General features: G+C 17.7%; 5 protein-coding genes across 5 annotated transcripts; 2 read left to right on the top strand and 3 right to left on the bottom strand.

Moving 5' to 3' along the window:
• Positions 1-455: 455 nt before the first annotated feature.
• PADL01_1342500 (DNA repair protein RAD5, putative) lies at positions 456-5,125 on the bottom strand (the record flags this gene model as incomplete). Its single annotated transcript, XM_028683978.1, has 3 exons — positions 456-3,583; positions 3,668-4,666; positions 4,915-5,125. The coding sequence occupies 3 exons, from the start codon at positions 5,123-5,125 to the stop codon at positions 456-458; spliced, it is 4,338 nt and encodes a 1,445-aa protein (XP_028540103.1).
• A 3,569-nt stretch (positions 5,126-8,694) lies between these two features.
• On the top strand, positions 8,695-11,553 carry PADL01_1342400 (conserved Plasmodium protein, unknown function; the record flags this gene model as incomplete). Its single annotated transcript, XM_028683977.1, has 1 exon — positions 8,695-11,553. The coding sequence occupies one exon, from the start codon at positions 8,695-8,697 to the stop codon at positions 11,551-11,553; it is 2,859 nt and encodes a 952-aa protein (XP_028540102.1).
• A 1,677-nt stretch (positions 11,554-13,230) lies between these two features.
• On the bottom strand, positions 13,231-14,829 carry PADL01_1342300 (tRNA guanosine-2'-O-methyltransferase, putative; the record flags this gene model as incomplete). Its single annotated transcript, XM_028683976.1, has 1 exon — positions 13,231-14,829. The coding sequence occupies one exon, from the start codon at positions 14,827-14,829 to the stop codon at positions 13,231-13,233; it is 1,599 nt and encodes a 532-aa protein (XP_028540101.1).
• Positions 14,830-18,551: 3,722 nt separating this feature from the next.
• Positions 18,552-19,499, top strand: PADL01_1342200 (conserved Plasmodium protein, unknown function; the record flags this gene model as incomplete). The annotated part of the gene is made up of 1 exon (XM_028683975.1): positions 18,552-19,499. The coding sequence occupies one exon, from the start codon at positions 18,552-18,554 to the stop codon at positions 19,497-19,499; it is 948 nt and encodes a 315-aa protein (XP_028540100.1).
• Positions 19,500-21,123: 1,624 nt separating this feature from the next.
• On the bottom strand, positions 21,124-22,319 carry PADL01_1342100 (phosphoethanolamine N-methyltransferase; the record flags this gene model as incomplete). The annotated part of the gene is made up of 4 exons (XM_028683974.1): positions 21,124-21,743; positions 21,827-21,909; positions 22,076-22,106; positions 22,253-22,319. The coding sequence occupies 4 exons, from the start codon at positions 22,317-22,319 to the stop codon at positions 21,124-21,126; spliced, it is 801 nt and encodes a 266-aa protein (XP_028540099.1).
• Between the last annotated feature and the right edge of the window lie 1,688 nt (positions 22,320-24,007).

The following is a 24,007-nucleotide window of genomic DNA, read 5'->3' as shown; positions in this document are numbered from 1 at the left end:
AACATATTTTTTAATTTTTTATTATATATAATATTTCAAAAGATAAAATAAGAAATATAATTATAATGTTAAAAAGGAAAAAAAAAAAAAAATAATAAAAAATAAAGGAATATTTATAATTAATATAATATAATTTTATTTCATTTTATGTGAATAAAGAATATTTATATTAATATAGAAAAATAAAAAAATGACACTGGAGATAGTAATTGTTATATACAATTACTAAAACGTAAATATATACATAAAAAAAAAAAAAAAAAAAAAAAAAAAAAAAATATTATATATATATATATATATATATATAGTCTTTCCTTTTATATTTTTTTTTAATATTTTTAGAAAGCTACATATTATATGAATACACACAAAAACTTATACGTAATAAATATATTATGATTAATATAATTAGAACGGATAGATTTTTTTTCATAATACAAATGTTTAAAAATTTTTTATTCATCTGTATTCCAATCTTTGAACATTAATATAAAGTCATCCATTCCTAATTTCTGCGGAATCATATTCATTTCAGTATTTAATTTATTTCCCTCTTGGGTTAAAATTTGGTTAGCTGTATATTGTTTACTTTGATGGATTTGTAAAATTCTTTCTTCTACTGTTTTTTCTAAAACAAATTTATAAATATTAACTTCTTTTAATTGACCTATTCTATGTACTCTTTCAAAGGCTTGATCTTCTATAGCTGGATTCCACCACAAATCCATTAAATATACTTTTGATGACACGGTTAAATTTAATCCCACTCCTCCAGCTTTTAATGAACATAATAAAACTTTACCAGCAAAATTTTCGACAGGTATAACATAAGATGGTTTTATAAATCCTACTCCTGGTTGATATATTTTCCCCTTTTGTATATTGAACCAATTCAATGTAGCTTTTCTTTGTTCAAATGTTAATGAACCGTCATATATTTTATTTGCTATATTATGTATATTTAATAACTTTTCTATAATTTTAAGAAATCCTATCCATTGTGAAAAGACAACAATGTGTAATTCATTTTGCATATCCTTTTGAACATGCTCAAATAATTTCTTTAACTTGGTTGAATATACGAAATTATCTTTTTTCATTTTTTTTAATAAGTCATCTAAAGGAGATTTGTTTTCTTGCAATGTTTTTAATGATTTTAGACTTATATAATTATCACATTGTGGACATTTTTTGTCTGCTATTTGAGTTAAATGAAAATAATTGTCTGCACATTTTTTACACATAATATGCAAACATTTACTAATTAGTGGATATGTTGCATCTTCTAAACAAATACAACATTGCATGACATTACCGTTTTTTAAGATTTCAAGTTCTTTTGCATAATCATCATCTATATTTTTTGATTTGGTTGATCCTAATATAAAATTATATATTAAATTATTTCCTATATTATTCTCATTTGAATGATCTATCTTATTGAAAGATGAATTATTGTAATCAATTTCTTCATCGATTTTATTTTTTTCAATTTTATATGCATTTACATCTGTATTGTTAATATATTCACTTTTTTTTAAATCATCACCATTGATTTCATTATTAGTTTTATTTTTCAAAGCATCGTTAATATCATCTCTATTCCATTCCTCAAAAAAAGGCTTGGAAAATAACAACAAAGGATGAGAACAACATTGTCTTAACCTTAATAAAAGTTGTAGAACATGAGAATAATGACTTAAGACATTTCCATCATGCATATAAGTATCAAATTTGGTTTTGCTTCTATAAAAAATGGCTCTATAAAAATCTTCTTCTTCTAATGAAAATTCTAATTTTTCTAAATGTATATTTTTTTTTGGCAAGGATATTATAGAATTTCCATCTTTTGTTTTGGATTTTTTGGTTCTTCTTAATAATATAGGTGATGAAATTTTTCGTACCACATCTAAAGCCAAATTTAATTTATTCTTATTTACATAATCTACAATTTCTTTATTCCACCATTCAATAGTACCATATGGTTTTATTCCTAAAAATCGGAAAAGAGGAAATATATCAAATATAGAATTTTGTATTGGTGTTCCAGTTAAACACCAATTTCTTTCTCCTCTTAATTTCCATACTGCAACTGATTGAATGGAATTTTTATTCTTAATAACATGAGCTTCATCAATTATAATTCTTCTCCATGTTATATTATATAATGGATATTCTTTCATATTATATAACATTGTACTATTCTTTTTTTTATTATCAAAAAATATATTATCATTATTTTTGTTACCAGTATTTAATACAGTTTTCATAAAAAAGTTATTCATCTTTTGTTTTGTAATACTACTTGATTGATCTTTAAAAAAAGATTCTTTATTTGTGTACCTACTTTTATTATTATTTTCAGTTTTATTTGTAAATTTTTTATTAAGCGTATTTTTATATTCAGAAACTAAAGTAGAATATGTTGTTAAAACTACAGAATATCCAGATAATTCTTCACTACTAATATCTTTAGAAGTACCATAATAAATATAACATGTAACAAAACCTTCTTTGGTATGTCTTTCAATTTCTTCTTTCCATTGATATATTAAAGCTAGAGGAGCAATAACTAATGTACCTCCTCTTTTAAAATGTACTCCTTTTATAGTATTTTCAATTAAATATGTGAAATTTTTTTTATTTCCTAAATTATTATTTTTAGTATATAATTTATTATGATATATATCATGTGTAATTAAACCTATACTTTGAATAGTTTTTCCTAATCCCATTTCATCTGCTAATATACCTCCTCTGAATGGTGGCACAAATTGAGGATATGTCAATGAAAAGGCTCCTGTTAATTTATTCACATAAAAATATTTTAGAATACACACAAGTGTATCTTTTTCATATATTTTGATGTTAGGAATAAATGCATGTTCTTCCCATAATGGGTTTAATGGTTCTCTATTTCGTATGTCATCATCTGCATTTTCATAATCACTACTTTCTTCTACTTTTACATGATCAATAGATTTTTTACATTTTATGGTATCATTAATTATTTCTTCTTTACATTCTGTTTTCATATAACATTTTTCATTCTTTATATTTGTTTCAAAATTTTCTGTTTTACTATTAACTTTATGATAACATTTTTTGTATTCATCTTTAATATTAAGGTGATCCTTTTCGATTTTTCCATTAAATTTTTGTTCGTAATTTTCATTTTTATAAATATTTGTAATATCCACAATAGTTATTTCTTTTCCTTGGTTATTATTATTTTTATATACTTTTTCTGTATCATCCTTTTGTGTTGGTATTTTTATAACATCATCTATTATAATTTCATTTATATTACTTTTGTCTTGTTCCAATTTTTTAGTATATTCAGGTGGATTTTCCCTTGTATACATCCACCACACCCCTTCTGCTTGATATGTTTTTAACATAGGCTTAAAATAATATTCGTTAGGATAAATTTCTTCAAAGTCTTCTAGTAAGTAACCACCTCTAAATTTTTCTTCAACAAAAACTAAATTAGTGGCTTCTTCGTTTTTTTCTTCTATATCATTTTCACTTAAGCTGTCTATTATTTCTTCTTCTTCCTTCGCACCCGACAAATTGGTTATATCTGAATAATAAAATATATACACATATATGTGCATACATATATATATATATATATATTTGTATTATTATTTTTTTTTTTTCTTACCAATTGTTTTTTTCGAGTCAATATATCCTAACGCTTTGTGAGGCGTACAGAAACCCGAAGAAGTTTCTCCAGATTTGTTTATATTTTGATCCTTTTTATTATTATAATTAATAATTATACTTTTTAAAGGACTAACGGATGTGAGTAAATCATCTTTATTCACCTTATAAGTATCTAAGGTTTCCTCATCAACATTCTTAGCTAAGCGTAAAGGAGTTATTTTTAACTCCTTAAACATATTATTAACACTATATTTAATTAAAGAATTATATTCATGGAATTTATGTGAATCAATTTTAAAAGCATCAGGATATAAAATAACATGAACAAATGTTTTTAAGCTACCACCAAATTTTAATTCACTTTGAGATATTTTTTCTAATTTTATTTCTATTCTTATAGCATTCAATACTAAAAGAACAGATAATGTTTTAGATAAATTACTTTTTAATTTTGATATATCTCTATTATTATGTCTGATTCTTATACATGAATAACCTTCATATATATCTTTTAATACTTCACTTTTACATTTGTCATATTCAACAAATTTTTGATCAGCAGATATTATTTTGTTTGTATCATATTTCTGTTCATAATAATCATCATTACTAGAAGCAGAATTTTTTTTATTGCTTGAAACTTTTTTTTTTTTAACTTTCTTATTATTCATAGGTATATTTCTACCTATAATTCTAATATAATCATTTGATATATCATAATTATTATTTATTTTTAATGTATACATAGGTGAATATGATCTTTTTGTAGACTTAGGAGATATCTCATAATTTATTATAACATTCTTATCATCTTTAATTTCACATACTTCACTTGATAAAATAATAGATTCAGTTTCTATACATCCAAGATAATATTCAAAATAAACTCCTTTATTTCTAATAAATTCTGCTTTCTTACAATTTAATTGGTGTTCTTTTAACTTTTCCAATTTTATTTTTTCATATTTATAATTACCTATGTCTTCAATAATTTCAACTACAAAATGGGAAGAATAAAATAAAAAAATAAACATAAAAGTGAAAGTAAAAATAAAAGTAAAAATTAAAATAAAAGTAAAAATAAAAATAAAAATAAAAACAAGGTTTTGATAAAATTTCAAAAGAATATATTATATATAAGATTGCACAAAAAATACAGTACTTCTATGTATTAATATAAATAAATAAATATATATATATATATATATATATATATATATATAATACTTATTCCTTTATACTTACTATCGCTAGACATTTCCTTATTTTTATTATAATCTATATTCTTTTTAACATCCTTCGAAAAATAACTTGAATTTTGAGTATTAGTATTAAATGTATCATTATCATTTAAACTTATTATTTCTATCACATCGCTATCATAATTATAGTTTGATACGTTATCTGATTCTTTATAGACCTTGCTATCATTTTTAAAATAATTTGAACTAGTCATTTAAAATAATTTATTTTATTTAAAAAAAAAAAAAAATTAAGGCAATTATATATTCTATAAAAATATATAACACTCTTATTATTTTATATTATTTCATCATATACTTTTTTCATTTAGGCAAAAATAAAAAAAAAAAATAATAATAAAAGATGAATTCGTTTAATTTTTATCTATATAAAGATAATAAAAAAAAAAAAAAAAAAATTAATAATAAATAAAAAAAACATTCAGTTTAATAATTTATATATTGTATTATTATATTTTCTTTTTTTTTTTTAGAAAAGGTGATAAATATTATATATATGTAGAAATGAAAAGATCATATTTTTTAAAAAATAGAATATGATTCTTCAATATAAATTTTGTTATATATTATAATTATATATATATATATATATATATTATATGTACATCTTGCAAATTGGAGAAATAAAAATATTTATATTATTAAATATAAATATATACCTTAAGACATGATAATAAAAAATTGGATTATATAATATATATATTATATATATAGTAACATAATTCTCATTATATTATTCTTAACTAATATACATTTATAGATAGAGAATAATAACAATTCGAAAAAAAAAAGAAAAATCAAACATAACAAAATATAAGAAAAGAAAACAATAAACCATGCACATTCATATAAATTATTATATATTCATCATTTATAAAAAGTAATCAAATTATCGTAATATATACATATAATGTTAAAAATAAAAAATTAAAAAAACTTCAATGTTATTTTCTTAATATTTATTTGAAGAGAAAATAAAAATAAAAATTAAAATTAACATAGTAATGACACAAAAAAAATGTAATAATGAAGACAAGCGTATAAGATACTATTAATATTAAGTAAAAAAAAAAAAAAAAAAAAAAACTAAAAGATGGAAAGGAATATACAAAGGTTATGAAAAAGTGAAACTAACCATAAATATAAAGAATAAAGAAAATTTTATTCGGATGATTCTGTGGAAGAATTATATGTATTTTTTTTTTTATATATAATGTTAAAGAAAAATGAAGATATATATGTGATATATAATATTATTAGAGAGATGAAAAATATTAATAAAAAAAAAAAAATGATAAACCTTTCTACTTTATTAACTAAAAATGCACACTGGAAGAATTTAATTATATACATATGTGAAATATTTTATATATTCATAAAATAATTATATGTAAATATCTTGAATTACTTAAATATTAATTGATATACACATAACAATATATTGATACATTACACATATATATATATATATGCTTCATGTATATATATTATATATATTATTATCATATATGTAAACTATATTATGCATATAATAATAACAGTATAATTATGGTTTTTTAATAAATCCCGAAAATGCTTTAAAAATATAAGAATCATAATTCTTTTTTTTTTTTTTTTTTTTATGTAATTTATAAAACTTGATGTATACCTATATATATATATATATATATTTATTTATTTAATTATTAATTTTTACATTTTTTTTCTTTTAAGCATTGAACCTTAAAATTATATATACTTTGCTTTAAGATAAAAAATGACATTATATATGTTTATAATTATATAAATTATAATAATATATATATATATATATAATATTATAATTTCATTATCTCATATATATCTTTATTTAATGTATTCTTTTCATATCTTTATGTTTTTTTATAAAAGTACATAAGGATTTTACACTAAAATAATATATACATATATATATATATATATATATATATATATATAAATGATTTATTTTATATTAAAGCCTTAATCTTATATGAAATATATAATATATGTAATTTTATTTCTTTCATTTGATATATACCTAGTGTGTTTTTTTATATAATGATATATTTTTTTAATGTGCAAATATTAAAGTACAAAAATTCCATTATTTTATTTTTTGATATTGTAAATATATAATATATATATATATATATATATATAATATAATATAATATAAACCGAGCATCCATTTGTTTAAATAAATTTTGATTGATTTTTTACATATCATTCTTTTTCTTATAAGAATTTTTGGTATATATATGATTTACAATTATATTAATTTATTTTTTATATATAATTTTTCCTAATTTTTTTTCTTATTTTTTTCTTGATTTTTTCTTTATTTATATTATCTTCTTCCTTTCTTTTCCTTTTTTTTTTTTTTTTTTTTTTTTTTTTTATGTAGTATTATTTCATCAGTACTTTTTATATAAGTGTTAAAAAGAACTTATATATAAATACATGTATATAAAATGATATATACATAATATATATATATATCATATAAATAATATATTATATATATAAAAATAAGAGCTATTATATATATATATATATATATATATAATATAAAAATTAATACACAATAATATTATAAAGTAAATTCAATAATCTTATGCTTTGCACATAATATATATATTAAAAATTTTCGTCCAGTGTTATTATATATTATATTTATATAATAAAATATTATTATATATATTTTTTTTATTATTTATTCATTTTTTTTATAAGAAACACAAAAAAAAAAAAAAAAAAAAATGTTAAAGCTTATATTTTTTTTTTACATAAAATAAAATAAAATTTAAAGAAATATTATATTTTTATATTTTTTATATTTTTTATATTTTTTATTTTGTTTTATAAATTTTGATCAGTTAAGACTTTTGACTTATTTCTCATCATTTTAAAAGAAAAAAAATAAAAAGTAAGAACATTTATTTTATTTTATTTTTTTTTTTTTTATAATAAATATTTAAAATATTTATAAATGTAAGTATCTATATTTTTATTTATTCCTTTATAAATTATTTATTTTAATATTTATTTTTATTTTTTAACTTTTACAGATATTTAATAAAAAAAAAAGAAAAAAAAAAAAAAAGAAGAAAAAAGAAAAAATAAATCATGGAATATAATAATGTTTGTAAAGTTTTCTTTGACACATTATTAAAAATACGATATGAAAATAAAAAAAAAAGAAAAAAAAAAAAGAATAAAAAATAAAAAATAAAATAAAAATATCACAAAATTATACTGTGTCATTTTTTTATGCATACATAAAAAAATATAAGTGTGAAGCAAAAAATAATTATGCTTACATAATTATATATATTCATTCCTACAAATTTAAAAAAATAATAATATAAATTAATATATAAACATAATAAATATATATGTATATATGTATGTGTGTGTGTATATATATATATATATAATATATATATGTATTTATTGATAATTCCAAATGTCCTTGATTTCTATTTATATTTATATAGTAGGAAGAAAGAAAAAAAATAATAATAATAAAAATAAAATAATTCAATTAATTAGTTATGTGTACACATTAATATATATATATATATATATATATATATCTTCTTTTTTATGATTTTTTTTTTTAAATTTCTTTCCTTTTTTTAATGCTTAATATAAATATATACTTATATATATATATATATATATTATATTAAATAGCCATTATTAAAAGCACATAAAAAATATAGCCAAAAAAAAAAAAAAAAAAAAAAAAAAAACCGATATTATGAATAACATAAAAGATAAACGTATAAAGAAGCAAATACAAAAAAGAACCAAATTATATAATACTAAAAAGGAAGAAAAAAATATGGAGATATCATCTACCAAGCTTAAAGAAATCCGTATGAACGCACAAAGTGACATTATAGATGATGATATGCTTACCCCTAGAGCTTTTGATAGAACAAAAAAAAGTATGGGAACAAAAAGTTTTGTAATGAATATATCGGAAAATAATGAATCTAAAAACAAAGATCTAAAGAAAGAAGAAATAATAAATAATAATTTAAATAATAAAATGTTAAACAATACTCAATGCAATAAGAATAATGGATACTATAACAATAATGATAATACTAATAATAATAATAATAATACATACAATGGAATATTAAATAATGATGATAGAAATAATTATGAATATAATCATAATAAAAATATGATGAGTCCTAACAAAAGAAATATACCTGATTGTAATGATAGTACTACTACTGATAATAGTAGATATATAAATTGCGATAATGATAATTATAATAATTCAATGAAACAAAATGTATCTTCTTTTATGAATGCAGGATGGCAAACACCTAAAAAAAGTAATGTAGGCTCATATTACACAGGAATTGATCATCCATCAACTTTAAAAAAATATAAAACTCCATGTGAAAAAGATATGTTAGAACCTGATGAGAGTTTAATAGGTAATAAATGTATAACTATCAATAATTATGTAAATCCACCTAAATATATTAATAATTTAGTAACACCTAGTAAATTCCCTTTATCTGGTGAAAATGATGATTTTATGTCATATGAAGATTTTAAAGGTCTATTCAAACACAATGCTTGTTTAATAAGTGAATACGAATATAATAATGATAAATCACCCACCTCATTATTAGATAATTGTAGTAAACAATACCTTGAAGAATTAAATGATAATAATCAAAATAATGCTTGGCCAAAAAAAAAAGATAACTATGCATCTCCACAAAAAAGTAATACTATTCTGCAAGGTAGCAACAATATAGTTAGTAATAATAATTTTAATAACAATAATTATAATAACTTTAATAATAATAATAATAATAAGGAGTCACCTAGAAGTAAGAAAAAAAGATTCGATACACACAAAAATATTAGCACCAGAAAAATATTAAATATTGTCGTTTCAAATGGGAAAAGAAAGGAAGACTATAATGAAGATTCTTATAACAGCAGTCTTAATAGTAATACTATGAAAAAAAGAAAAGTTAATTCATCAAGTGAAAAAAGTGACCCATATGATCTCGATTCAATCGACTATGAAGTAAATCCTGTTCTCAAATCAGATATTAATACAGATAAAAATAATAATATTGAATTAAATAATGATGGAGAAAAAAACAAGAAAGTTCAAATAAATATTAATAATAATAAAATACAACAAAATGATGACGAGAACAACGACAAATCTGTTAATGAAATGATAAGAGAAAAACATAATCCATTGAGAACAAAATATGAAGGGTATTCTAGCGATTTAAATGTTATATTTAATAATGAAACAGGTACACCATATCAATTAATAGCAATGTATAAAAATTTGTTAGTTGTAATATCAAGACGTAATCAGAAGAATGAACCTGTTTTTTTTCAGATAATAAGACCAGAAGTTCGAGTTTTAAATAATAGCATTTCATTTACACAAGAATTGATAAAACAATTAGCTTGGATAGCTCCTAATTTAATTCAATTAAATAAAGTTACAATAACAAAAGAAGTTTTTGATTCTAATCAAAGATATTATCCAGAATTTATTACAGGGAAAAAAATTGAAGACATACAAATTAGAGAACATACAGATAAGTGTGATAATCTATATAAATATAGTAATGAAGAGAAATTAGAAATGCTTAAAAGAATTATAATTAATTGGGTAAATAAGAAACATAATGAATTTTTAAAAAATATAAATCCAAATTTTTATTTAGCAAAATATTCACAACTAAAAAAATGGCACTCCAATTTTAATTATGAAGAAATTGTATTTCCTTCAGTTACTCTAGAAGAGAATAAAGTTCTTCCACATTTAGCTCGCACACCTCAAGAAAGTAATGCAGATGATTTTATTGTAATACAAGATAGTCCAATTAAATGTGCAACTAATGATTTAAGAAAAAACGGAACATTTTTACAAGATATGGAAAAGGAAAAAACAAGAACACCTTTAGGAAAAAATCGTAGAAGAGGTTCTACATATTTAGGTGCCATAGGTGCATATAATAATAACATCCAAATGGAAGATTCTCCTTCTAAAAAAAAAGAAACAAAAAATATGAAAAATATTAGAGAAGAAGCAAATAAGAAGAAAATTATTAAAGAAATAAAAATGGAAATTGATAAAGAATTTGATGAATTATTAGATCATAAGAAAAAATTAGAAAATGCATTATGGATTGCTGAAATAATACATGATTCTTTTATAGTTCAAGGTACTCATACAGTAATTGAAATTCAAACATTTTCAAAAAAATTATCAGATAAATATAAAAGTAATAAAGATTTTCTAATGGATCAAAATTATATTGCACAAATTATAGAATTATTACCACAATATATTAATGATATAAATATCAAACCTGGTATGATGAACAAAAATAAAAAAAATCTTTCAGTGAAATCTAAGAAAAATCTTTACAATTTTCTAGAACCACTTTCAAATGAAATAAACACCCTTAATAAAAAATATCAAGATTTAAAAAATAATAAAGAAAACAAATTAATAAATCTTTGGAAAAATTATAATGTTCAATATGAACTCACCGAGAACATTAAAAAATATTTTTTAAATCCCGGATCTATAAATTTAGCTGATATATGACTCTTACATATCAATTGAGAAAAAAAAAAATATATATACATATATAATCATACATAAATGAAATAAAAAAAAAAAAAAAAAAGTAAATTATAATTATATATAATATGCAGTTTTATGAACAAAAAGGAATAATTATATAAGAATATGTATTTGGATGAAACGTCATAAAAAAAAAAAAAAAATAATAATAATTTTATTATTTTACTTTAAATACATGTAAATCATAATATTTTAAAGTACACCCATTATATTATATTATATTAATGTTTCTTTTTCAATTTTTGTATTCGTACTATAAGTTCTTGTATTTTCTTCATAATTTTTTTATTTGTTATATATATAAATTAGTATATTTATAATATATTATATATATGTATGTATACTAATGTTTATATGGTTACGAATATATTATATTTTATAACATTATATTTTTTTTTTTTTTTTTTTTTTTTTTTGGAAAATTATATATACGTTTCCTAAATAAAAAAATCATACACATTATATATATATATATATATATATATATATGTGAAATATTTTAATTATTTATTTATTTTTTACATTTTTTTTTTTTTATCAGTGTTTTGGAAATTATAATTTATATAATGTATTTATATATATAAATACATATATATATATATTAATCTATTTATGTATGCACGATTATCATTTCCTTGATTTTTTCCATAGTTTTTAGTTTAAAATATTATAATTTTCCTTTTTTTTTTTTTTTTTTTTTTTTTTATCTAGTCTTTTGGATTAGATGTATATACACATTTGAAATATTAAAGTCCTATCCAGATATAGAATATTTTTTAAAAGATATTGAATTATGTATATGTTTGTATGTATGCCAATTTTAATATTTAGACCTAATGTGTCTATCGTTCATTTATTAATACTCCAGACTGTTATTTGAATTTATTCTAATATAAAATAATATAATATATATAATATATATATATTTATGTATTTATTTATTTTCTTCTATTTTTTTTTTTTTTCATTTTTTTTGTTTGTAAAAGAACATAAAAAATAAAAAGATTAAATATTATTGGAATGAAAAGTGAAATAAGATTTTATAAGTTTTATGATAATACAATAAATTCATATTTTTATTTTAAAACATTAAAAAATATTGATTCATTATAGGGAAGTTTTTTTTATTTTAATTCATGAATTACACAAAATATAAAGCATGACAGATTTTATATTATGTCAGAAAAAGAAAAAAAAATCGGTTTAAAAAAAAAAAAAAAAAAGAAGTATAATATATATATATATATATATATATATATATGTAATTTTTTATTTATTAAAAAACTGAAAAAAAAAAAAAATTAATATAAATATATATAATAATTCATAATTATTATGTGTAAAATAAAAAGGAATTATTCCTTTTTTATTGCATATTCATATATACAATCATCTTTATAAAATATAAGACAAAATAAAGAAATAAAAATATTACATATATATATTTTTTATGTGATTAAAAGATAATTTTATATTTAATTCAAAAAAAAAAAAATTAACATACACACACATATATATATATATATATATATATATATATGTTTTCCTTTTCATATGAATTTTTATTTAATTAAAAAAGAATGATATATAAGAGCATAAATTAAGATTATGACATTATTAAAATATTCCATTATTTAATTATGCATTTCTTGCCTTTCTCTGCATGGATACTATAAGTCTTCCGGTGATAGGAGTAAATGTTTGTAAATCATAAGAAATTAAATAAAAATCGGGATGTTTTAAAATATTTATTTCTTCTTGTATAGTATCTAATTGTATAGGAAACAAAAAAACCAACATACCATTATCAACAAGTACATATGATGCAATATTTAATAAATCCTTTACAGCTGATATACAATTATATGTAATAGTTTTCGCATTTGAAATATTTTTTTCTTTCTTTTTTAATTGTTCCTCATTACTACAAAAATTATTATCATCATTATTATTATTATCATCATCATTATTATTATTATCATCATCATTATTATTATTATTGTCATTTATATCTTGGTGATTTTTTAAAGATGTAGGTAAGATATCATTATTTTGAACACCATTCATTTCTACATTATTAGTAACACAAATTCTTACGGTTGCTCTATTACCATATGGTGGATCTGTAATTATAGCATCAACCCATGGCTTATGAAAAAAGTTCCAAATAGGTTTTGAATTATCAGATACAATAATTTCTGGTATATTTAAATTATAATATATAAAATTTTGAAATATTGATTTATTATTACTTTTATGTTTCATATGAGGATTTAAATAAGATAATTTATATCCTTTTAATAACCTTATATCAATATCATTACCAATACATATAGCATCAAAAATAGAACTTGTTACTAATAAACCACCTGAACCAACAAAAGGATCTAAAACAATATGACCTTTTTTTATTTTTGCTATATTACACATTATAAAAGCTAAATCATTATCAGTTGTGGTGGGTCCTAATATTGGTCTTTTATTTAATGCATATGATGTCCACCAAGCTATTTTTGGTTTTCCAATTATTTTATGATCCTTTTTTATTTTATTTAAATTATTCATATATTGATTTCTACGAAGAGCAATACATTTTCCAAAATAAACTTTTTTTAATATAGTCGAATGATAATTTTCTTGTTCATATTCTTCAATTAATCCAATTTGTACTTGTGGATTTATTAAATCAATATTTGTATATGGTTCTAATAATATTTTAAAAAAATTCATTTTGTCTACTTTTTCTTCTTGATTAATTATTTTCCCATATGAATTAAAACAAAAACACCATTTCTTATCTTTCAATGTTTTTTCAAATAAATCTTTTTTTAATAATAATTCTTTTAATATTTCATTATATGAATTTCCTTCACTCCATAATTCAATAACACCTTTTATTAATACACTTCTTGATATTACATTTACCCATAAATCTTCTTCTGATATATTTGTTTTAAGAAATACTTCATTTCTAAATTTATTTGTAATCATCCTACTAACTTTAAATTTTTCTTCCCACTCTATATTTTTACTAACACTACTTTTTTTTACTGCCTCGAATAATTCTATGTGATTTATATTATATCCTTCGTCCTTATATTTATCATTTTCTTTTTTTTTTTCTTTTTCATCGTACTCCTTTTTTCCATATCCATATATTTCCAGCAACGAATTTAATTCACTAATTTTACAATCATCATATTTATTATGACTACTAAACCAAATGAGAAAAGGCATTATTATTTTATTTATAATTTGATTTTCTCTCTTTTTTTTTTTTTTTTTTTTTTATATTATTTGACATAATATTTAAAATATATAAATTAAAATGGTATACATATAATATATAATATTTTTAAAATCTACAAAAAAACAAAAGGAAAAAGAAAAGGAAATATAAAAATATAAAGAAAAATAATTGGGTGAAAAAATTAATTTAATTATATATTATTATGAAAAAAATGAATATGTATATATATATATATATATATATTAAATGTAAATATAGGATATATTGACAGAAATGTAAAATATTCAATTGTTTTTTATTATATATATAATATTTATACATATATATAATAAAAAATATATATATATAATATAATTTATGTACATATATATTATTTCTATACATATGTATAATAGTATAACAAAAAGGAGAACATGAATAAATAAATATAATATACAAAATATAAATATATAATTAAAGCATACAACAAAATATTATATATATATATATATGTAACTATTAATTAAAATTTTCTTTAATATTAAAAATTTAATTGAATTAATACTGAAAAAAAATTATATAAATAAAAGTGGTATATATATAAAACATAAAAATATAATATATATATATATATCCCTTTGTACGTATTTTTTTATTCTCAATTTTCACATAGGCAAGCAGGCCCTTAGATTAAATAAACTTTAAAATTATTTTTTAATTTATAATATCATTGCATCTTTCCTTATTTATCATATAATCTGTAAATTATATGTTCTTCCCTTTTTTCTTTTTTTTTTTTTTTTCATCTCTTATTCAATACATTAGGAGAAAAAAAAAAAACCAAAAAAACAGTGATTACTTAATGGATGCACACATGCATTAAATAAAAATAAAAGAATTAAGAATATTCAGATACTTGTATATATATATAGCAAGGGAAAAAAAAAAAAAAAAAAAAAAAAAAAAAAAAAACATATAATTATATATATATATATATATATATATATAATATAGTTATGTATTTATTCATTTATTTACTTTTATTATTGTATTTTAAAATTTTATTTAATATTTCATAAATTAGACGTAATGAACTCATAAAATTAAAAAAAAAAAAAAAAGTTTTAATAAATATGCACAATTTATGCCTCCTTTCAAAAATAAAATAAAATCATCCATATCAACGAATAACATAAATATATACATATACAATATATATAAACAGAAAAAAGTCATATCAAATAAAAAATATTTCAAACTGTTCTTTTTTTAGTTTTTCTTTTTTTTATATATTTTTCATTCATATTCATTATACGTATTAGAAATATATAAATGTGACATATAATATATATATATATGTATATATAAAGAATATGCAGATGATACACAATACATTAGTGATAATAAATTATTGTATGCATACTGCATTGGAAGTATATATGAAGCATTATATTAACACATATATATTATGATATTATATATAATGAAAAAAAAAATATATATATATTGAAAAAATAGTACATAACGAATATTATAATCTTAATATAATTGTATATATTCAAAAAACTATATTAGAAAACTTGTTTTGTTTAAAGCACTGTAAAAAAACTTCTAGATTGTATTTTTTTTGTGTTTTCCTTTTTTTTTTATTTTCTCTTATACATTTGCATAGTTATATATAATATATATAAAATTTATTTTATATGCATATATAAGATTATACATACATATATATATATATATATTATTTTTGTCCAATTATTTTAGCATCATGACTTATATACATATTTTTATATATAATTAATATTATTTTATTTTATTTTTTAAATAATATTAGGCACCATATATACATATTTATATAATATAAAAACAATATTAAAGTTATTTTAACTCTTTTAATCTTATATATATTTCTGTATATGTATATTTTTATATGTACTTTTTCTTTTCTTTTCTTTTCTTTTTTTTTTTTTTTTTTTTTTTATTATTATCTTTTAACATATTTTTTTTGTTCAATCGTTTCATGTCATTTATATTGTTCGATTTCTTTTAAATGATGTATATATTATATAAATTTAGAGTGAAAGGATTATTTTAATTTTTAAGTAATTTATATATATTTGTGAGTACATTATAATAAAGAAAAGTATTTAAGTATATACATATATGTTCAATATATATATATATAATTATGTATGTATGTATGCATTTTTTTTTCTAAGATATATATATATATATGATATTCATAAACTCGTTATTATTATTTAAACAAATGGATTAAGATATATTATAAATATTTATATATATGTATATATATAACATGTTTGTGAAAATGTTTGCACATTTTTAAAGGCATGTATGCATATCCAAATATTCTTGTATTGTTAGGAAGGAAATATATAAAAGTGGAGGACATAAATTAAAATAATATAATATAACAGAATTGTTATATTTATATATACATATATGTGTTTTATATCTTTTTTCAAGTGAATTTTTTCATTCGTTTTTGTTTGAATATGCCTGCACCCCTTTGAAATATTATATACATATATATGTTTAATATATATGCATATTTGTGTGTACTATTTATATATAAATATATATGCTTTTTCTTTTATTTTATTTTTCTTTTTTTCATGATATATGCGTTATAAAAATGAGAAATATGTACGTTCAGAATTATGAATGATATTTTATTTATTTTAAATTGTGATTTTATTTTTCCTCCAAAATTATTAGATGTTGTTATATATATATATATATACATATATATATATGTGTGTCCATTTTGTAGTTTTTTAATTTAAATTTTTTTTTTTTTTTTTTGAAATATAATGTTGGAATACACATAAAAATATATAATATACATGTGTATAAAATATAGTAATATATGATGCATTTTTAAGTCTATTATTTTTTTTTTTTTAATTAAAACATATGGATATACGATATATATATAAAAAATTTTCTATTGTGTAACCATAGACTTCCATAATATTATAGACGTAAGAATATATATATAAAAGAAGGAATTAGAATAAATAGAAATATATAATACATAAATATATATATATATATATATATATATATATATATTTTTCTCTTCATTAATATATATGTTGAATGTATAAATATCTACATACATCAATAGTTACAATATTACACAAATATATTTATGAAAATAACTGATAAAATATATTACATATATATAATATATTATATGAATGAATATAAGTTTAAACTAAAAAATAAATATATATATATAAATATATGGATTAACTTTTTATGTATAATAAATTAAAGTAAAGAAAAATAAATAATATTGTATATACATAATTGTATGTTGTATGTCATATATATTATATGACATGTAATATATGTGTTGAATTTTGTGCTGTGTTTTTTTCTTTCTTATTTTTTCTTTTTTCCCTATTTTAGTTTCTTTAACTTATAGAAAATTTACACATATAAAATAAGTATTAAAAAAAAAAAAAAAAAAAAAAAAAAAAGGTAGTTATAAAAATATATAACTTGTAAAATTATAAGAATTTCTTTTTTTTTTTTTTTTTGATTTTTTATTTAATTCTTATTTTATATTTATCAAAATATATATATATATATATATATATATATATATGTGTGTATATACTTTGTTGTTGTTTATAAAAATATATAAAGTAGGAAAAAAAAAAGAAAAAAAAAAAAAAAAAACACACATAAATTAAACATGAGAAAAGAAAAAATGAATAGGAATTTTCAAAATGCGTCATGTAAAGAAGACAATTATATCAAAGCTTGGCTTAAGCAAACAGAAAATCCCGAATTTTATAAAAACGTAAATGATTTAGATGATCAATCATATACGAATGAATTTGTAAAGGTTGTCGATTTTAATAATTTTAATAGTAATTTTATAAATAATATGATGGAAGAACCTTTAGTAGATGAATATAATAAACAGAAAAAAAGAAAAGCATATAGCTTATTTTATAGTAATGAAATTGGACAAAATAATGAAGATATTTATGATTTGAAAAATATATATACTTCATTTGATGATTCAGATGTTAAATATTTAAAATCATTAGATAAGACTCCATCAGGAAATATGAAAGATAGAGTAAAAGGTCGATATAAAGATGAACATATGTCTATAAAAAAATTAAAAAGAGAAAATATATGTAATGAAAATAATGAACCAATATTTCCTAATAATATTATGATAGATAATTCACCTTATTATAAATTTAGAAATAGTAATAAAAAACCTAGTTATGGAAGTGAAAGTACTAATGAATTTTTTAATAATTATGATTTTGAAACTCCTATAAAAATAATAAGTTCAAAAAAAAGAAGTTATGACTTCAAAAATAGAAAAGATAATTGTACTAATACAACAAAAGAAAATTCTTCTCAAGAAAATGTTTCATCGAATAATAGTGAAACCAAAAGAACATTCAACTTTTCTAATAAAACTGATGATTTTAATGATTTACAATTTAACTCAGATAATGAATATATATCATCACCTGAATATATGAATCATGAACAAAATACAAAATATATTAACAAAAAACAAAGAGAAGTAAACTTCCTTGGACAGAAACTAGAATATAAAGTTGTTGGTAAGGTTATAAATTGTTCTAAGAATCATCCTCAATTTACTATGTTCTGATAAAATAAAATAAAAAAAATTAAAAAAAAAAACAAAAAAAACAAACAAATAAACAAACAAAAAAACAAACAAAAAAACAAACAAAAAAACAATATTATTTTTTAATTCATTTGGAGAATAAATAAAAGAACTTTTATTTTTATTTTTTTTTTTTCAAGTATATCTTTAATGAATAATATTATACATAAATATAAACGTGTACATATAAATAAATACATATATATATATATAATAGTATACTTTATTTATGTATTTGAAAAAATTAAAAATATAATACAAATTCTTATAATATTATAAGAAATGTTATTATAATTATCATTATATTATTAATATTTTCTTATTGTTTATTTTATATTATTTTATTTTATTATTTTATTTTACTTTATTATTATTTTTTTTTTTTTTTTTTTTTTTTTTGGCTCATTTTTAAATTAGGATAATAATTATTTGTTATTTTTTTTCTTTTTTTTTTTTTTTTTTTTTTTTTTTAATGAAACTTATGTTAATTTAATAATAAAGATAAAAAAAAAAAATTTCATAATTTCTTTTGATTATCATATTAAACGCTTATATTGTCTAGGATAATTTATTGGCTTCTTTCTATATATATAAACAAATATATAACAAAAATATGAATAATATAATATATTTTGATATGTAATATTTTGAAGATAAATAATACAATTTAGTAGGATGAATATGAAGTAAAACTATTTTATATAACATCAAACTTTTTTATATATATAATATATATGTATAGATATATATAATGTCACATATATGTTTTCATATTCATTATGTATATATTTTTCTATTTATAATTTATTTGATTAGTTTTTAATTAATAAGAAGTTTAATTATGATTAAAATAAAAAAAAAAAAAAAATTACAAGTGCATTTAATTTTCCTTTTTTTTTTATGAATAATAAATGAGTGAATAAAACTCCTTATTAATTATATAAAAGAGTAAAATGAATTTACAAAGTACAATTATATAAATATGAAGATTACATATAATGCATAGTTATGAGAGACGAAAGGAAATTATTTACATATATATATATATATATATATATATATATAATATATATATATATAGTACAATACTCACAACTGAAATATATATATATATATAATTTACTACTTTTACGTTACAAATATATACATATATATACTTATATATATATATATATATATATATATATATACTACTGAATTTTACTCTTTTTAATTATATAATATAAAATATATATCATTTATTTTACTACGAATATAATCTAATTCTTTTTTTTTTTTATTATTATTTTTATAATGAATTAAATTATATCTATACACAAACATACATATGGTACCTATTTTATGCACTTACAAGATATGCATAATATACTTAAACATATACTTCATAAAAATGAATTTCATAAAAATGGAACTACTAAAAATATATGCTTGTCTTTGTATTTATCTAATTGGTATATATAATACAACTGCATATTATGCATCGGAATACAGTAAAACATATACTAACAAATAAAGTATGTGTGTGTATTTAATAGTAATTAATTATTATATAACATATATATATATATATATATATATATATATATATATATTTTTTTTTTTGTTTTTAATTTTTGGTGGCCTTAAAATAACCCCATCTTTGCATTTTTCTCTTGCTATCCTTAATTTTTCTTGTCCATCCATCTTCAAGACCAATAAATTTTTTTTCTGAAAATAATTTTAAAAATTCTTCTTTCTTTTCATATAATTTTTTAAGTTCTCCTTCTAATAATTCATTCCAATAATCACTTAAATCTTTTGATACAACATTTTTAAAATTACAAGCAGCAAGAGTATCAGCATATTCTTCAACAGTTATTAATGTATATTTTCTTTGTTTTACATATTCTTTAAATTCATCATCCCAATTTTCTTTTTCAGCTGCACAATAATCTGTAATTAATAAAGTACCATTTGGTTTCAACCACTTGTAACATTTCTGGAATAATATATTTTTATTTTCAAGAGATAAATGTAATATTGAATCTCTACTATAAATTAAATCAAAATGATTCTCAGGAAATTCTTTTGTTAATATATCATTAGATTCGAAAATAATTTTCTTATTTCCAACAACTCTTTCATTAGCCATACTTACAATATTAGAACATATATCAATACCGTAAGTATGAGCTCCGAATTTCTCATTCATATACATACAACCACCTCCTAAACCGGATCCGATATCTATATAAATAAATATATATATATATATATTTATATTTATATTTATATTTATTTATATTTATATATTATTTCTTTTTATTTACCTAAAACTTTCGAATTTTCATTAAGTTCAATATCGCTCAAGATTTTTTTTGTGGCTTCCAAACCTCCGGATGATATATAATTTCTGTTCATAAAAATTAAAAGGAAAATATGATATTCATATATATATAAATAGGATACATATTAAATAAAAAAAAAAAAAAAAAAATTAAATGCACATTATTAATTAAATATTATATATACATATATATATGTATTTTTTTTTTTTTTTTTTTTTTTTCTTATATTACTCTCCAAAAATGAACTCATAAACTTTTACACCTATAAAATATTATAAAAATAAAGTTAAGAATAATGATGTTAAAGTTTTTTATATTTTCATACAAATATATAATCATCGTATATATACACATATAACATATATATATTCATATTTATATTTTCATATGTTTGTAAATTTTTAGTACCTTCATCGGTATATTGATTATTTTCCAGGAATGTTTTATCAGAGCTTAAGTTTTCAAGCAAAGTCATGATGAAATAAATAGAAAGAAAATAGGTCTCTCAGTTTTTTTTTTTTTTTATAAAGGTCAATTCGACAGTAATAAAAATACAAATATATTATATATATATATATATTTATATATGTATGTAAAATTAATACAAAAAAAATATAAGAACTAATTATAAATAGCGCGTAAAGAAATAAAATAATAATATAAAAAAAAAAAATTATTTATATAAAATAATAATAAATATTATTATATTATATCCTTTCTTTTTTTTTTTTAAATTATCGGAATTATTTTGTTTATTCTTTTATAATAGTTTTAATTTTTTTTTTTCTTCTTTTTTAAAAAGTATAAAAATGCATAATAAATTTTTGATAATTTGGTTTTTAATTTTATTTCTTTTTATTTTTAAAAAAAAATATATTTTTTTTTTTTAAATTTTTTATTTGGTAAAAATTTTATAATTAAATAAATTTTTTATTTTTTAAAATAAAAAAAGAAAAAAGAAAAAATTATAAAAATGACAAATTTATTGATCAATAATTTTATAATAATAAAATAAAATAAAAATATAATATTTTATATATATATATTTTTTTTTTTTTTTTTTAAATAAATATATATTGGAATGTTATATAAAATAAAGAAGAAATACTAGAGCATATGAAATATAATCTATTATGATCTAATAATCATTTATTATTTATTTATTATTTTTTTTTTATCTTATTATTTTATAATTGATTATTTAAATATATATCTTGTATATTCTTTATATATTAATATATTTTATATATAAAAATAAATAATAGCATGCTATTTTATATATAATTTTATTTATTTTATGCAATTTGTATTCAATAATAAAAAAAATAATATTATTATATGTATGTAGTATGTATGTAGCATTTATGTATTTTTATGTATCTTACTATAGCATGTATTATTTATGTATGTAAGTTTTATATATATTATATATATATTATTATTCTGATATAATATAATTTAATTTATATATATTATTTTTATGCTTTTCAATATTTTTTTTTAAAAAGGAAATAAAAATAAATAGTAGTAAAAATAAAATATGTAGTGCATTATTTTATTTATAATCTTGTATTTTATTATTATTATTTTATTTTTTTTTTTTGGCTCATATATATATATATATATATATATATATATATAATTATATAAACTATATATTTATAATTAAAGGTACTTAACCACAAAAATAATAGAAAAATTTAATTAAATGGACTTATTATTTTTTTTTTTAAGGACAGAGCAAAAAAAAATATATTTATTATATATATATATATATATATATATATATATATATATATATGTATGTATATATATATAGGTATATAAATAAAATAAAAAAATATATGATATAATAAATATCCTTAAGTATAATCTAGGATATATAATATATATTTTTATATTTATTTCTTTATTCAAATAAAAGGGTTTTTAATGTCTTTGTACTAAAAATTTTGGAGCCCTTAAGATATGCATGTGTATAAATAAATATATATATATATATATAAATATATATACATATAATTTATCTTATAATGAAAAAAAAAAAATTACGTACGAAACATATGTACCTTTTGAATATTATATTATTTGTAGAAATATATTCTTTTATGTATTTATAAATATATTATAATAAAAAAAAAAAAAAAAGAAAGAAAGAAAAAT

The sequence above is a fragment of the Plasmodium sp. gorilla clade G2 genome, assembly GCF_900097015.1.
Source record: "Plasmodium sp. gorilla clade G2 genome assembly, chromosome: 13".
In the NCBI taxonomy this organism is placed as follows: domain Eukaryota; phylum Apicomplexa; class Aconoidasida; order Haemosporida; family Plasmodiidae; genus Plasmodium; species Plasmodium adleri (nom. inval.).
This window is presented reverse-complemented; position numbering and strand designations above follow the sequence as displayed.